The 18019-nt window shown below is 46.4% G+C and overlaps 2 protein-coding genes across 6 annotated transcripts in view; one reads left to right on the top strand and one right to left on the bottom strand.

Moving 5' to 3' along the window:
- The window catches only part of STON2 (stonin 2), a 113391-nt gene that overhangs the window by 69791 nt on the left and 25581 nt on the right, over window positions 1-18019 (top strand). The window lies entirely within an intron of this gene.
- On the bottom strand, window positions 14862-16865 carry LOC135983177 (uncharacterized). The gene is made up of 2 exons (XM_065593472.1): window positions 16426-16865; window positions 14862-15431 (listed from the first exon to the last, which is right to left on the bottom strand). The coding sequence occupies exons 1-2, from the start codon at window positions 16826-16828 to the stop codon at window positions 14956-14958; spliced, it is 879 nt and encodes a 292-aa protein (XP_065449544.1). The 5' UTR covers window positions 16829-16865; the 3' UTR covers window positions 14862-14955.

Here is an 18019-nt window from a genome sequence, read left to right as displayed (position 1 = left end):
GACTAGGGATGAGAAGTGAGATAATGTTATCAGATGATAAGTTGTCTAAACTGCAATTAAACATCCACAGTTGGCCCATGCCAGCTGACTTGGGCTTGTGGGGCTCACGCTAAGGGGCTGTTTAATTACAATGCAGACCAGGGGTAGGCAACCTATTGCACGCGTGCCAAAGGCAGCATGCGAGCTGATTTTCAGTGGCACTCACGCTACCGGGTCCTTGCCACTGCTCCGGGAGGGTCTGCATTTTAATTTAATTTTAAATGAAGCTTCTTAAATATTTTTAAAACTTTACTTTACATACAACAATAGTTTAATTATATATTATAGACTTCTAGAAAGAGACCTTCTAAAAACGTTAAAATGTATTACTGGCACACAAAACCTTAAATCAGAGTGAATAAATGAAAACTCGGCACACCACTTCTGAAAGGTTGCTGACCCCTGGTGTAGACGTTTGGGCTTGGGCTGCAGCCTGAGTTCTGGGGACCCTCTCACCTCACAGGGTTTCTAATTGCAGTGTAGAAATACCCAAAACTGATCTTTAAAGCCAGGCAGTCAACTCATGTTCATTTTGAGTGTGACATCCACAAATTCACTTGGACCCCAGTTACCCTCAGAAACATTTTCATCATCTGCCATTGGAAAGCAAGCAGGTACAGCTCCATCTGTCTGGGAAATCGGCTGTGTTCTGAAACCATCTTCAGCACTGCTTTGCTGGCCAGGATGGGTAGAGTAAACCTTTATAAAATAGCGATTGGGGGAAACAACATTTTCAGGACGTTTTAAAAAAAAATAAATTGTGTCCTATCCATGGTCGCTGGCACATGCTGTCAGGAACACTTTCTGTGTAGCTGAAAATGCTTTCGGACCAGGGCTATACTTTCCCAGTGTGGAAGGAGATGCAGAACACTGACTGCAGCAAAGAACTTGTAAACTTCTAGCATTTTTACCACTGTGTCAGTTAACACTGCTGTTTTAATAGGCACAGTGGAAAAAATACCAGACTCCATCAGAGTTGTGTCTACACTACATCTCCTACTAGGGCGGCTTATTTACACTGTAAGCTCTTCAGGTCAGTGACTCTCTCTTACTCTATTTGTACTCTGCTTAGGACAGTACAGCCCAACTTTGGGTAGGAGGCTCTTAGCAATAGCATAATACAAATAATGATTAAGGCTGAACTGGTGCTACTGGTGGGAATTTTATTCTTCTTAGTCCATGGTCCCCTAGTAAATCTTGCTCAACATGGAGCTTTAATATCTGCATCCTGGGAAAAGACAACAATACAAAAACTGGGAACAACTCTTAAATGGGCTTAGAAAGAGAGTCAGGAAAAACAGATATAAGCAGATAAAATAAAGTCTTGTATTTACACCGATATAATGAGAATATATTCCAGGATCTATTAGATCTAGGCACTTCTTTCTGAAAATCTTGGTGTACTACTAAGAAGTCTAACAGTTTCTCAGTTGGGGTTTCTCTAGTAACTCTCACTCTGCAGAGCTTTCCTTAATTGGGTTCTATGAGCAACCTCCTATGACTTATTTTTATAGTCCCATTTCTATCTGGGTGAATACCTGCATCTCCCAGGTGCGGGTTCTGTAAGAAAGGGTGCAAACAGCCACCCCCATCCTTATATAATCCATACTAGACATAGAGGGCAAGCCTGCTCTCTGAGGTAAAAATCTTGGAAAAACTCCCAAATCTCTTCCTAGAATTACCAAATCAATTCTCTTCCTTCCCCTATTACTCCACTCTGCTTTTTCCTCTAGGCCACACACAAACCCTTTCTTTGTTCCAGTCCTGTGCCCTCTCCTTCCAGCAAGATCAGGGGTAAACAAGCTGGTAAACACCACTGTTCCCACCTAAATAATGCAGAATAATTAATGATAACCCTTTCTTCAGCTCTGGTTTGTTACAATATTGCCAACTTTTCATTTTGGTCCATCAGTAAATTATGGACAAGGCAAACAGATTCAGATAAGACCAGGTCTGTAATCAATACTTCAGCTCACAATTTCCATGATAATAAACCTGTTGGTAATGTTGCTTGATTAGGTCGTGCTGTGGAATAAACAATACTGGTTGCACTGTGTGTCTTGCAGGCTGCCACTCATAATCATGTTGTCTGTATTTAGCTTGGCCAGACTGCTACTTGGTGGTTCCGTCCATGGTGAGAAATGGTGAAAGACATGCCCTCCAATTACCTGTAGTGAATCTTGCATCCAGCAGGTTATTGTTTTAGTCAGCACAAGGAATCCTGGGACACTGAAATACTGTGTAAATACAGAGAGAATCTTGCCAGTCTGGGCAGTCTTTGTTATTGCTGTGATGTCAGTTCAGAGGAAGTTCTGCTATTGCTAAGTGATACTTAGAACTTTTCATCCACAGGTCTCAAAGTGATTTATTAAGGAGAGTATTTTGTGCCTTTTGGCTCAAGCACATTAGCCAATATTCTGGGCTGTGATGGGATTCTTTCATTAGGTGAAGAAATGGATGATACAAGTCAGGGATTTCTTTGATGCAATTCTGTTTGTTTACAAAGAATGTACAAAGTCCCATTTCCGTGAACACAGCAGGGACAAACAGCAGCAGGACAAATTTCTTGCTTGCAATTTTCAAGCCTGCTTTCCAGCCAGTCCTGGGCCCCAAGGAACTCTGTCTCTTCTCCCTCTCAGGGCCATGCTCAAGACTGTATTTCTGACTTTCTGGTTACAAACACACAGCTTTAACCAATCAGTGCCCCATCCCCCTGCGTTTACAACCAGTCCTCAGAGAAACCACCCAGCTTGCATAGCTTAGCTTCTTCTCAGTCTGGTAGTCTTGAGTGGTGGTTTTTGTTGTCTCAGCTATGTACTCCATAAAGGATCTTAATTGCTTCTTAAAGATAATAAAATACCTAATATATCAGTAGAGCTCAAAGCACTTAAGGAAAGTCAGTATCATTATCTCCATTTTACAGATGGGAAAACTGAGGCACAGAGCAGTGACATAATTGGCACTAGGTCACCCAGGAACAGAACTGAGGTCTCCAAAGTCCCAGTCCAGTGCTGTATCCACTAGGCCATGCTACCTCCTCCAGTTTTGCCTGAATGAAGGATGGCTAATACGCCCTGTGATGGCTTACCCCCCACCTCCGGGATGCTACCTGATGTACTGAGGTACCACTGAGTCTGCCCATTGCATCAGCCTGGGCTCTCTTACACTGCCTCTCTGAGCCAGGCCCTCAAGCCTCTAGCATGCACACACGTAGGGACACATCCAGCTGCAGAAAAACACAGACACTGAAATCAGCACTGCATGGGAAGGCTTTCAGCTAAGGAATTGCCCAGCACTCAAGTGCGCACACCCTCTGGAGTGTAAACCCAAAATTATATTGTCTTTCACTGCACAGAAAACTACAGTGTAAGCTCATGAAATTCATTCCCTCCCTCAATGTGGAGGAAGATAGGCACAGCATTTTGCCCCCGCCCCCAGTTATGGATTCCACACACTGGGTTTAGAGAAAACCAAAACCAAGTTTATTAACTACACAAGATAGATCAAAGCAGATTACTGAGCCAATAAAACAAACACGCAAACTAAGCTTAATAAAGAAACTAATTACAAGAAGTAATTTCTCACCATAAATCTTGTTTTAGGCAGATTGCAGAGGTTTGTGAAAGCAATCTGCTCTTGCTTGCAGCTTAAAACTCCAGGTATTTCTCTTACAGGCCAGACACCTTTTCCAGCCTGAGTTCAGTCCTTTCCTTCCCTTTGTCTTTGTTTCTTAGATGTTTTGCGTGGGGATTCAGTGAAGAAAGAACCAAGATTAACTCACTTCCCTGCCTTAAATAGGATTTACATATGGCAGGAATCCTTTGTTTCCCAGTTTGATTCCCACCCCCTATTAGTGGAAAAATCCTAGTAGTCCAAGATAGAATCCAGTACCAGGTAATATGATCACATAACCCTGCATTGTCAAAGCAGCCATGAGACAAGGTTGTTTGCAGCATCCCAGGAAACTTCTCAAGAAGGTTGGAGATTAGCATCTTCAAAGTCCTATTGTTCTTCTTAACGGCCCATCCAGGCTGATTGCATTCTGTCTGGTGGGCGTTCCCCAGCTGTAAACCCACTTGTAATTGTTACGTAGTCAGTATTCCTAACTTCAGATACAGAAATGATACAGGCATACAAGTAGGATAATCAGTAAATTATAACCTTTCCAATGATACCTTACATGACCAGTCTTGCATAAAACACATCTTAGTTATGCCATATTCATATCATAACAGTATCTCAATGAAGAATATGGGGCATAGTGTCACACACCCATCAATTTTAATGAGGTCTGCGATTGCCTATAGATCAAAGACTTGCTTGACGGCAGCCATTAGCACTTTGCAGTGTAACCATATTGTCTCTGTATTACAGAGAGGGAAACTGCAGAATGGAGGTCAGTGATTTGGTCAAGGTTCCACTAACAGTGGTGGAGCTGGGATTAAAACTCATGTTTTAAATCCTAATCCACTAGATCATTCTGCTTCTCTGATACTGATGTCACAGTATGCTTATTGTTGTTGCATTTGTTGGGAGGCTATATTTGGTGCTTGTGCAAGTGAGGGACTACTAGCAGTCTGCAATGTGGAATAGTGTTGGCAGGTGCTAATCAAGCTACACACACACAACTGAAACAAAATCTGTGTAGATCCATTGGTTGCATATAGATCATTCCCTCCATGCTTTCCTCTTTCCTTTCTCACCCCCGTCTCCAACCAATCACTTAACCCTTGTGACGTGTACTACAAAGCTCCTGAAATAATTTGAGGCAAATGTCAGCTCCCTCTAGGTCAGAGGTAGGCAACCTACGGCACGCGTGCCGAAGGCGGCACATGAGCTGATTTTCAGTGGCACTCACACTGCCTGGGTCCTGGCCACCGGACCGGGGGGTCTGCATTTTAATTTAATTTTAAATGAAGCTTATTAAACATTTTAAAAACCTTATTTACTTTACATACAACAATAGTTTAGTTATGTATTATAGACTTATAGAAAGAGACCTTCTAAAGACGTTAAAATGTATTACTGGCACATGAAACCTTAAATTAGAGTGAATAAATGAAGACTCGGCACACACCAATTCTGAAAGGTTGCCGACCCCTGTTCTAGTGTACACAGAGACTTAAGCTAGACATTAGGAAACAGGTTCTGTAGGTGTTTTGAAAGTAAGAGCCACTGAGCAGTGATCTAGCTTGTAAATTACTTTGGGATCCTTGGGTTGAAAGATACTTTATAAATATGAGATGATTATTTCACAGCTGTGAAAGGCGAGACCATCCTTTGTGTTTTCGTTGTCCAAAGAAAAGAATTTCTAACACACATCCCCGTCCCTCAGACCTCTCTTGTATGCACGCACACAGTCCGATTTAGCAGATAGAATTTGAGCCAATGACTATGTATGAGATAAAACTTAATCCTTGGAAATGCCCTGGGTTCAGGAAGCAGGAAGTCAGTGTTACTATTTTAAAGTGCTGTAGCGAGCCAGTAAGTGTCAGGCATGTGCTGCATGCAGGTTTGCTACAGGTTTGAAAATAGAAATGTTTGTTCTTTTCCCCCCTTTTCCCTTCATCTGAAGCTCCGGACTCCAGGATTTAAATGTTTACCAAGGACTGTGTTCTTATATACATATAAATCTCAATTGTCAGTGTCAGTCATCAAACATGAAATACTCCCTTTTCTACTGCTCTGCCTCCTGCCTCCAAACTGAAGTGCAGCTGTATAATTCTTTTGAATGCTAAATGACTGACTGAGCCTCAGCAGACAGAGAGAATTTTTTTTATTATTATTATTATTATTATTAGTGAATTCAGCTCTTGTGCCAACCTATTTGACAACCCTGGGGATGGAATTTCTCTTTATCCACAGAACAGATACAGCATGCATGGACAGTTGACCGCAGCAACACAACTTCCCCTGCCCCCCTCCCACTGCTAGGGTGTTTTGTTCTCTAGGGAGTAAGAGGCAGATGGCCCACTCAATCTCTGGCCTCTCTGCTGGCATTGCCAGCTAGGGGAAGGGAACAGTTGTGGTGATGGTGGCTTTTTGTGGTGCACAAACCTCCCCAGTAGAAAAAGAATTGAGACCATCCTCTCATTTTGCGCTGGCCACCAAACAGCCATTGGATGGGGACAATTTTTGATCATTGCCACATAGTTTGGATTTGAATGGAAAGCCTGGCACTGGAAATCTCTGTAACTTATCAGTCCACTGTGCGTTCCTTCGAAGACTCTGACAGAGATGAGCTACATTCATGTCTGTGGAAGAGGAACCTTATAGAACTACAGTCTGCAAAAGAGAGCTGCCCCAAGTGTGTTGGTAACAGATCCTTTAACGGGGGCTGCATATCCATGTGTAGGTTGTTTTTACTATTTTTTTAAGAATTAGCAACTGTTGTTTTATTCTCATTAGCTGGAAGCATGAGCTCCCAGAAACTTCTTGAACTAGCATTAATGATTGCTGTAACATTCTCCCAAACTCCAGAATATTCCTGCCTGGCCTAAACTTTCTCCTGATGTCTGCTATTAAAAGTACCTGCTAATGCAGCAGCCAGAAGGGAGTGGTGAACCTCATATCTATTGCCGATTAGAATCAGAGAGGAAGTAGATATTAAGCTCTTTGTGGATATGAGCTAAGTCCAAAGTCCCTGCAAAAAGGCATCCTGCATTCTTCATTTGCCTTGATAAAATATAACCTGTTTGGATCAGCTGTTTTAATGCAAGAATTGTAACATCTGTCATCCATGTTTATCTCCTTTTCTCCTTCTTGGAGTGGCTGCAGTCACAGAAACCTCCTTCCCCCCTGAATTACTTGACATTTTCTTTTGCTTCCTCCTCTGTTAGGAACAGGAGCAGCTTTCGCATTCATAAGCACTTCCTTGTCCCCGTGCCCTACAAGGGTCTTGTCTACTGTAGCAATATTAAGACCCATACTTCAGCACCTGTGCTCTACTGATAATCGTAACAGCTGAAGCTGTAGTGCAGACTTGGTGCAGTTTTTAAAATCTCTGTGTAGACTTGCTTAAAGCAGATTTGGATGACATAGTGGTAAAAACACCTGAGCCGGGGTGGGGGCACAGCAGGATGAGGGGTGGGAGGAGTTGGTCCCCAGAGCGAGGGGCCAGGGCACAGTAGGGGATGGGAGTCGGTCACCCTGGAGCAAGGGGCCGAGGCACAGCGGAATGGGAGATGGGGGTCAGTCACCCTGGAGTGAGGGGCCAGAGCACAGTGGGGTGGGGGGGGAGAGGGTTGTCCCTAGAGCGAAGGGCAGGGGCACAGTGGGGGGGGGGCACAAAGGATTCCCCCCTGGTGGCAGCTCTGGTACCTATCTCTCTGCAGGAGAGGCTGGTGCTGGGTCCGGGAGCCAGTCAGTCACTTCTCTCCCTCAGCAGATGAGCAGAGAGCAGCTCTTCCAGGCTCCAGCAGCAGCTGCTGTTCTTCCTGCCCTCAGCTGGGAGCCTGATTACAGTTACTCCGGTACTGGTGACTGGACACTGTCTGGTCCCTTTTCTACTGGACTTTCCGGTCAAAAAATGGACACCTAGCAACCCTAGGCCTGCCTAGGTTACCATCAGGGCCTTTAGGTCAGCTAGATGTGTGCCTCTAAATGCTTTGTTCCCAAGCACAGTGGATTCATGGGGTGCCATAAGCCAGGGCTAGTCTGAGTGGGAGAATTGTGGAATTCTGTCCCAGAAGAGGTAAAGGCATGAGGCTTGACACCTGAGGGGGTGTCCTCAGAGAAACCAGGAAGGAGACAGAGGGGCAGCTAGCCCTGTAACCTGGACAGCTTCCACCTGTGTTGAATTACAGGTCCCACTCTTGCCAGTGTAGATGCAGCAGAGTGAAAGATCTCTATCATTAACTAATGTCCATGCTAAGTCAGCACCATCGCGATGAGAGATTAGGAGGGCTTGGCTTTGCTTTTTCTCTTCTTCTGTCAATCCCTATCAGTCATGTTCCCTCAGAGCAGCTTTCTGCCTACACAGTGCAAAAGCCCCAGGAAGGCACTTGCTCAGTGACAGGCTGCAAATCCTGCACTCTTAAGGAGGCTCTGATTGGGAGAGAGCCTCACAGGTCAATGGAGAGTATCCTCCTCTTCCTTCAAACTGCCTGCAGGATCACTGCAAAGCAAGGACAGATGGGAATGCCATTCAGACCTGAGCTCAGCCGTCCAGATATCCAGACTGATCAGGTCTTTTAAGCTGTAACTTGTGTGTCTGCAGAAAGCAGCAGTGGACAGTTGACTCTTCTTCCATCAAGGCCCATTTATGTATTTTTCTTTCTTCTTGGCTCAGAGGAAAGAGAGGATTGTGCCAGCATAGAGTGCTGCCTGTTGCCTAGACCTCTGCTGCTGTCTGAATCCCCAGGGAGAATAGGATGAGAACCCCAGGCTAAGACTCCTGGCTAGAGGGAGGTAGGGCAGATGATCTCTACTATTCTGTCATCCCTCGACCTGTGCAAAGAGAGAGAGATGATTCCCAGTTATGGCTGGGGGAGGGGCATATGCAGGGCTTCTCTCTTCCCAAGGGCATGGCCCCTGCCCACCCTACTTCTGCTCCTACCTTTCTTCCCTCTGGGCACTTTCTCTGCCCTTCTACCCTCCCTGCCAGGAATGCTCCCCTGCCTCTAGACAGAGTTTCTTCTGATCCTGCATCCAACCCTTGCCCTTACAAAACCTGCTGCCACCACAACACAAAGATAAAAACACCCAGTACTCGCGCTGTCACTTTCCCTGGTGGGGCTGCACTGGGGTTAGGTCAGCAATGAGAAAAGTGCTAGTGTAGACACGGTCTTAGCATAATAGCCCATTAGGAGCTTGAGTTCTCTTGCCATCACTCACCTGGGACCAGTCTAAGTTATATCTGGGACGGGTCAATTGTCAGCAGCTGTCTTTGTGATTGCAAACTGTTGTGGGTGTCTCGTTTAATGGATTGGACTGCTGGAAATATTCTAGACCAAATTAGTCACCACAAGGCAGCATACATTTGATTTGAAGGATGAAGTCAGTTGTTTGAGAATTGAGTGCAAGTAACTTGACAGTGTTTGTAACTGGGCTAAGTGAGCCCCAGTTGTATGGCATAACCTGAGTGGAAAGTGTGTTAGGTAACTTAGATTGTAAATTCTTTGGCCAGGGATTGGGCCTTACCTATGTTCTGTAAATTGCAGTGTACATTTACAGTACAATATAAATGTTTTGGCAATAATCTTGAAAATTTCACTGTTACATTGGTCTTAATGTACCACCTTCTGGCCAGTTTATAGAAACGCACTGAGTTGATCTACAGAACAAACTGGATACTGTGCACTCCACGTAAATATGGCAGCCTGTGAACTGATCACTCAAATTGCAAAATGAATAGAGAGACACTAGTAACTAGCCAGATTAACGGACAGACAGTTCTGCAAAGCTGTACACCTGAGATGGAGTTCTAGTGCATGCAGGAGTCTAGATGGAGAAAAGAGGGAAAACTGCTTTGGAATAGTTGGTGTCGCTTACAGGTCCAAAAGAAACCACACTATTATTATTACACAGTCTTGTCCCTGTTGTGGCACTTGACTTGGATACTTATGCTTGAGAGAGAAAATCCACCAGTATTTCAACCACAAGTTAATGTGCTAGCTATAGAAATCACTGGGTGAAAATCTATGATGTGTTATGCAGGAGGTCACACTAGATGTTCATATGGCCTTAAAATCTAGGAATCTTTTAAAAGCATTAACCACCTTGTCCCTGAACTGGGTGAACTATGGGCTTGTGTGCACCAGAGGGATATAAATTCTACCGTGCACTAACTGCCCCATGTGGACCCTGCTGGTGCACACTACAAGCTCTCCAGTGTGTGTTTTAATGTAGTACTGTTTGAAATGGGAAGCTTTTAGTGCATGCCACCAGCATCAATATGGGCCAATATGGGTGACACGCTAGTGCACGCTAGAATTTACACCTCTGTGGTGCGGACTAATGCACTAGTAGACAAACGCCCAGTTTCATTTGGAATATGTAACTAAAATAGTAAATTTGATTAAAGGGTTTATTTGAAACTCTCCTTGCCATGTATCTTGATCTTTTGCTGCAGTCTCGGACAGACTGTTCTTCAGAATTATATTTCAAAGTAGTTTGTGTGTCTTTGCTGCATCATTTGCATTGGTTGATTAGTCATTGACCAAGAAATAAATTATTTTAATTTGGTGGGTTGGGTTTTTTTTGGCTTGGTTGGATGTTTCTGTTTCACTATAATCCATGTTGAAAACATTAGTGCAACTTCCATACATTTGTACAAAATGCATTATGAAATGTATTTGGAAAGTAAATTTGCTAAATATAAAAATCTCTTTTAGGGTTCTAGTTTGCTGGATTTTGTATCTTATAAATGTCATTTTTTTAAGGCCAGTAAGGACCTCATCTGACCTCTTGCATAGCACAGGTCATAGAGCTTTGTCTATTAATTCCTGCATCCAGCCCATTACCCTTATGCCCAGAGCATGCTCCCAGAAGCAACTTGAGATGAGGATCAACATGGGGGCAAGGTGAATATCATGGTTTATGGGTTATTGAGATGCTACTTTGTGCACTCCATGGTTATTGCTGAATTTAGAGTTCTTTATCCTGGCGGACGGCTTACCTTCTCAATAAGCACAACATAATGAAAATAGTCATCGTTATTAAACTTAGATGTGCAGGAAAACTGTAAATTACAAAACCAGCCTTGCGTTCTGAAACCTTTTCTTTAACCATGGAAATATTCACCGGGTTGTAATCAAACTGTGTTCTGCTCATTGACAAACCTTTGATTTTGTTAAATCAGTATCCCCAGCAGAACACAGACAAAACACAAGCACCAGAAAGGAAGAAGAGGAGGACAAGGAAAGAATCTCTGTTACTATCATATGTGGGTGGTTGGTTAGTTGTAATGTTGTTTCAGGCCTGCAGCTGTGACAACTCCCTAGGGCAGTCTGATGTTGGTCTATTGAAGATAAGGTCAAGCTGTAATTCTGAATCAGAGATAAGGTCTAGTTGTTGGGAAGCACTTCCCTTCTCTTTTCTGGTTGCAGAAACTAGCAGACACTATGTTAGGTAAGAAGATCAAGACCAAATTTGGGACTGGCTAGAGCAGGGGTCCCCAATGCGGTGCCCGCCGGGGCGTCTAAGTGCGCCCGCGTACTGGCCAGCGGACAAGCATCCGCCAAAATGCTGCCGCCGAGCAGCGTCATCCAGAGGCGTTGCCGCAGAAATGCCACCGATTTTCAGTGGCATTTCTGTGGCGATGCCTCTGGCTGCCGCAGCTCGGCGGCAACATTTCAACAGTGACGCCTATTGATGTTGCCGCTTGTCGGTGGCATTTTGGCAGATGCTTGTCCGCCGCCACAGTCTTCCGTGGCTCGTCCAGACGAAAAAGGTTGGGGACCACTGGGCTAGAGTATGTTGGGAAAATCAAACAAACACCATGGCCTGCATTCTATAGGCTTTGACACCCATTATACCTGAACATCTGAGCAGACAGAGACAAAGAACAAAAGTAGCTCTATGCCTTGCATGACTGAGTCAAAGTGACTTCCATCTGAACCTGAGTCCCTCTGCAATATGAAGAACACTCCGCATCAGGAAGATTATTTTAGACATATACTACATTATTATTTCTATAAATGTTCTGGCTGCCTATCCCATAGGTAAGAGAGAGAAGGTAGGTGAGGTAATATCTTTCATTGGACCAACTTCTGTTGGTCCACACGGAGCTCTTCTTCAGGTCTGTAGCTGTGACACTCGGAATACCTTTCCTAGACCTGAAACTAAATTGTTCTAACTTGGGTGCCCAAATTTAGGCACCTACATTAGTGGCCTGGTTAAGCACAGTGGAATTTCATACCAAACCTGCACCAATCTTAATCTGAAATACTGAAGAGTCCATTCCCTGCAGTGGGCTAATGACTACTTAAGTATGGTTCCAATATGTGGATTAATGTGAATTAATCATGACAATTCTCGATAGAAGTAAAATTGCCTAAATGGCTTTTCCAGATTAACATCAGCCCTGTTTCAAATACAGGTGAATTTCATAACAGATTAATTTCATTTGCATTCAGTAAATTGAGCACTAACTTCCTCGAGGTTTGCTTCATTTAATTTTAAATGTAAGACATCACCCAGCACAGTAGACTCTAAACTGGAGACCAAATACAATTAAACTTTGGGCCATTGCTAGATTGCAGCAGCCCTAAACCCCCAAGAATAGCAAATCCTGTATCCACATGACTATTTTATAAGGGGCAATTCTGCCTCAACCCTTACGTGGCTTAGAAGTTCCCTGACGCACCAGAACTGGTGTGGTTCCACTATACAGGACAGGGCATGGGGGGAGGGACAGCATTTCAGATGCTGCCGAGACGCCCCGCCAATCATTTACCCAGAGTAGAAGTACTAGGCCTGCTCCAACTCCAGAACTACAATAGCCATCACAGCACAGACCTGCTGCTGCTCCGTGGCTCTCCTGTTGTGACAATGCTGACCTCACCTACTTCTAAGAAACTAAGGGTATGTCTACACTACGAGAGTAGTTCGATTTTACTTAAATCGAATTTTTGGAATCGATATTGCAAATTCGAACGTGTGTGTCCACACTAAGGACAGTAATTCGACTTTGTGAGTCCACACTAACGGGGAAAGCGTCGACATTGGAAGCGGTGCACTGTGGGCAGCTATCCCACAGTCCCCGCTGCCCATTGGAATTCTGGGTGGAGCTGCCAATGCCTTCTGGGTAAAAAAATGTGTCGAGGGTGCTTTTGGGTAACTGTCGTCATCCGTCCATCACTCCCGCCCTCCCTCCCTGAAAGCGCTGGCGGGAAATCAGTTCGCGCACTTTTCTAGTCAGTGAGAGCGCGGACGCCACAGCACTGCGAGCATGGAGCACGCTGTGACCATCGCTGCAGTTGTGGCCGTTCTCAACGCCTCGCAGCTTATCATCCACCTTTCCCAGAGGCAGATGCAGATAAGTCAGGCGAGGAGGCTACGGCACCGCGGTGAGGGCCTGAAGTCTGAGAGTAGCACAGACCTGTCAGAAAGCACGGGACCCAGCGCCGAGGACATCACGGTGGCAATGGGTCATGTGGATGTTGTGGAACGGCGATTCTGGGCCCGGGAAACAAGCACTGACTGGTGGGACCGCATAGTGCTGTAGGTCTGGGATGAATCCCAGTGGCTGCGAAACTTTCGCATGCAGAAGGGAACTTTCCTTGAACTTTGTGAGTTGCTGTCCCCTGCCCTGAAGCGCAATGACACCCGGATGCGAGCAGCCCTGACTGTCCAGAAGCAAGTGGCCATAGCCCTCTGGAAGCTTGCAACGCCAGACAGCTACCGGTCAGTCGCGAACCACTTTGGCGTGGGCAAATCTACCGTGGGGGTTGTTGTGATGCAAGTAGCCAAGGCAATCGTTGATGTACTGCTGTCAAAGGTAGTGACCCTGGGAAACGTGGAGGTGATCATAGATGGCTTCGCAGCGATGGGATTCCCAAACTGCGGTGGGGCCATAGATGGAACTCACATCCCTATCCTGGCACCGGACCACCAGGCCAGCCAGTACATTAACAGAAAGGGCTACTTTTCCATGGTGCTGCAAGCACTGGTGGACCACAGGGGACGTTTTACGAACATCTACGTCGGATGGCCGGGCAAGGTTCATGACGCTCGTGTTTTCAGGAACTCTGGTCTGTTTAGACGGCTGCAGGAAGGTATTTACTTCCCGGACCACAAAATAACTCTTGGGGATGTGGAGATGCCTATAGTCATCCTCGGGGACCCAGCCTACCCGCTAATGCCCTGGCTCATGAAGCCCTATACTGGCGCCCTGGACAGTGAAAAAGAACTCTTCAACTACCGGCTGAGCAAGTGCAGAATGGTGGTGGAGTGTGCTTTTGGCCGTCTCAAGGGGAGATGGAGAAGCTTACTGACTCGCTGTGATCTCAGCGAAACCAATATCCCCATTGTTATAGCAGCTTGCTGTGTGCTCCACAATCTCTGTGAGAGCAAGGGGGAGACCTTTATGGCTGGGTGGGAGGTTGAGGCAAATAGCCTGGCTTCTGATTACGCCCAGCCATACAGCCGGGTGATTAGAAGAGCCCAGCGGGACGCGCTGTGCATCCGGGAGGCTTTGAAAGCTAGGTTCCTGAGTGAGCAGGATAACCTGTGACTTTTAAGTTTGTGTACAGAGAAGCTGAACCTGGCCCCGTTTCTTTACCCAGTTAATGTTGACTATCCTCTCCAGTTACATACCCTCTTAACCCCCTTCCAACACACGTTTAGAAATAAAATCACTTCTACTTTGTTAATGAACACCGTTTTCTTTATTACTGTTTTTGCGGGAATGTTTTAAACCTGGGACGCAGACTGTGGTGGGGAGCGGGTGTAGTGTAGTGACGCAAATGACGCTTCTAAACTCCTTGATTGACAGGCTCCGCTGTGGTGGACTGGTTGTTTCAACGGAGCCTGTCACCCCTCCTGATCGGGACTGTGTGTATGGGGGGGCTATGTGACTTTGTGGCAGGGGGAGGACGGTTACAGATCCCCTGCTGCGTGGCTCTGTGATCCAGGATAAGGACCGCCGCATAAGATCTGTAACTGCCCTCCCCCGCCACAAAGTCACAGAGCAACCCACCCCCCACCACAGAACATGAAAACCACCTCCCAGACTGACCAGGGTAACTAGTGACTGCACTGTGTATGTGCCCTGCTGCTGGACCTGCCCCCGCCTATGTACCCTGCTAAAGGTGACTGTCCTGTCCAATTACCAACCCCCTTCCCCCCCCTCCTCCAAAAGAACATGATGGAAACAGTAATTAACAGAAACGTATTTTTTATTAGCAACTACACATGAAACTGGGAGGTGAAACTTGGACGGGGGCTTGTGTGAGGCGGGAAGGAAAGAACTTGTCAAATTTTGGGGAATGAGAGCCTTCTACTACTAGAGCTGTCTGCAGGGGTGGAGTGAGAGTTTGCACGGACTCTGCCGCCCCTCCTTCTTTGCACTTTGGGTGAGGGGGGTATGGGACTTGGTGGCGGGGGAGGGCGGTTACAGATAGACTGCAGCGGGGCTCTGTCCTCCTGCCTCTGTTCCTGCAGAACATCCACAAGGCGCTGGAGCGTGTCCGTTTGCTCCCTCATTAGTCCAAGCAGCGTTTGAGTCACCTGCTGGTCTTCCTGCCGCCACCTCTCCTCCCGTTCCATGTGTGCTTGGTGCATTTGGGACAAGTTCTCCCGCCACTGGGTCTGCTGTGCTGCCTGGGCTCGGGAGCAGCCCATAAGTTCCGAGAACATGTCCTCCCGTGTCCTCTTCTTCCTACGCCTAATCTGCGCTAGCCTCTGGGAGTGTGATGCCAGGCTAGGTTGTGAGACAGTCGCAGATGTGGCTGTGGGAATGGGAAAAAGGGAGTGAATTCCTCAGAAAGATAAATGTAGTTGTGAACAAAGAACATAGTCTTTCTCTGTGAACAAGACCATGCACAGCACCTATCACATGCGCACTCAGGACAAGGTCGAATTCTCGGCCTTCGCATTCAGTGCCTGGGGTCTTGCACTGCAGATCTGAGAAGCGGGGCAGGACACCGGAATTTGTGTAGCAGGCAGACATGGTAAGCCGTAGACTTGTGGCAGCTTAAAACTTTAATAGTAGCACTGGCCTCCTTTCACATTGAAAGCAATGCCAGTCCCTGCTGCCAGCAATCCGGCAAGCAGGAACTCTGCCCCTGTCCCACCCCCTCGCGGCTGTCCCCGGGAAAGATCCCTGTATGCTGCCCCTCTCCCGGCTCCACCGCATGGCTGCAAAGCAGCGGTTACAGTTCTGTAAAGGAACGGGCAAGCAGTCCCAACACTAACATTCCCCTACCTAATTCAAAGCAGGTCACCATGAGCGACATCACCCTGATGAGGATCTCAGACAGTGAGAAAGAAAGAATGCTTCGAGAAAGCCTCCAAAGACCAGGGCCGTATGCCGCCCTGCTCTGCAGGGCAATGATCCCTGAGTACTTGATTGTCTCGTGGTGCGGAAACGTTTCATACTACGGAGGACCCAATAAGGCCGCTCTCCCCAGGAACCTGATGCAACGGCTTTCCAATTACCTCCAGGAGAGCTTCCTCGAGATGTCCCAGGAGGATTTCTGCTCTATCCCCGGACATATAGACCGCATTTTACTGTAGCTGCACTGGCAGGGACTAAACAGTAGAGCGGCTTGGGCAGAACAATCATGCTAAACCGGACATTGTTAGATTTTTTTTCAATAGTTGCACTGCCCAGGACTGAAACGTTAAGCGCTTAGGGCAAACTAATCATGAGAAACCCATTGTTGTTATTCCTAATATTCCTGTTCTGTTAAAAATAAATGTTTAGATGTTTAAAACACTTACTGGCTGATCCTTCCCCAGATTCTGTGTCCAGGTTAACGGCTGGGGACGGTTGGTAGGGGATCTCTGTAAGGGTGATGAAGAGATCCTGGCTGTCGGGGAAATCAGCGTTGTAAGCGCTGTCGACTGCCTCGTCCTCCTCATCTCCTTCCTCATCTTCCCCGTCCGCTAACATGTCCGAGGAACCGGCCGTGGACAATATCCCATCCTCAGAGTCCACGGTCAGTGGTGGGGTAGTGGTGGCGGCCGCACCTAGGATGGAATGCAGTGCCTCGTAGAAACGGGATGTCTGGGGATGGGATCCGGAGCGTCCGTTTGCCTCTTTGGTCTTCTGGTAGCCTTGTCTCAGCTCCTTGATTTTCACGCGGCACTGCGTTGCATCCCGGCTGTATCCTCTCTCTGACATGTCTTTAGAGATCTTCTCGTAAATCTTTGCATTCCGTCTTTTGGATCACAGCTCGGAAAGCACGGACTCATCGCCCCACACAGTAATCAGATCCAAGACTTCCCAATCAGTCCATGCTGGGGCCCTCTTTCTATTCTGAGATTGCACGGCCATCACTGCTGGAGAGCTCTGCATCGTTGCCAGTGCTGCTGAGCTCGCCATGATGTCCAGACAGGAAACGAGATTCAAACTGCCCAGACAGGAAAAGGAATTCAAATTTTCCCGGGGCTTTTCCTGTGTGGCTGGTCAGAGCATCCGAGCTCGAACTGCTGTCCAGAGCGTCAACAGAGTGGTGCACTCTGGGATAGCTCCCGGAGCTATTAGCGTCGATTTCCATCCACACCTAGCCTAATTCGACATGGCCATGTTGAATTTAGCGCTACTCCCCTCGTCGGGGAGGAGTACAGAAGTCGAATTAAAGAGACCTCTATGTCGAACTAAATAGCTTCGCGGTGTGGACGGGTGCAGGGTTAATTCGATGTAACGGCGCTAACTTCGACATAAACGCCTAGTGTAGACCAGCCCTAAGAGATTTAAGGCCTATTGATTATCACCCAGGAGTTTTGGGGAATGGCTTAAAACCACTTAACCAATCCATGCAGGAAACCTGGTTCAAATTTTGTTTTGGGAACTAGATTTGTGTTGATGTGTTCCTAGACTGTTTAAGAAATGATTTGTTTCAAAACTGTAAAGGCATAACATATACTGAGATTTTTCAAGGTTGCCTTGTTTTTAAATAACATTGAGTTAAAAGACTACTGAAACAGGACTGTCAACTGCACAGTAGCTTTCCATGAACTTATAAAAAACCCACAGGACTCTGAAGGGTGGGTTGTAGCTTTTGCTGACTTTGTTGGCACCTTGACCAGTGATGTCAATGAACATAGAGGGAGCTCTGCTCCTCAGGGGGTTGGGTCTTCTGTACAAAATTGCTTGCAGCACACAGGTTGGGCACTTCTGGCACTAATCTGTGTTGCCTCCATTTGGAAGTTTACAGAACTTCCAGATCACCTACTGGAGTGAATAGCCGGGCATGCTCACTGATCATCTTAGTACATGGGACTTTGATCTCAAAAAGGATACCCAGGGAAATAACCATCTATAGACTCCACGTGCAGCACATGAAAAGATAATCCCTGCCAGAAAATATCA

The sequence above is a fragment of the Chrysemys picta genome, chromosome 4 (genome assembly GCF_011386835.1).
Source record: "Chrysemys picta bellii isolate R12L10 chromosome 4, ASM1138683v2, whole genome shotgun sequence".
NCBI lineage: Eukaryota > Metazoa > Chordata > Testudines > Emydidae > Chrysemys > Chrysemys picta.
Note: the sequence above shows the minus strand (reverse complement) of the source record. Positions and strands in the feature narration are given on the sequence as shown.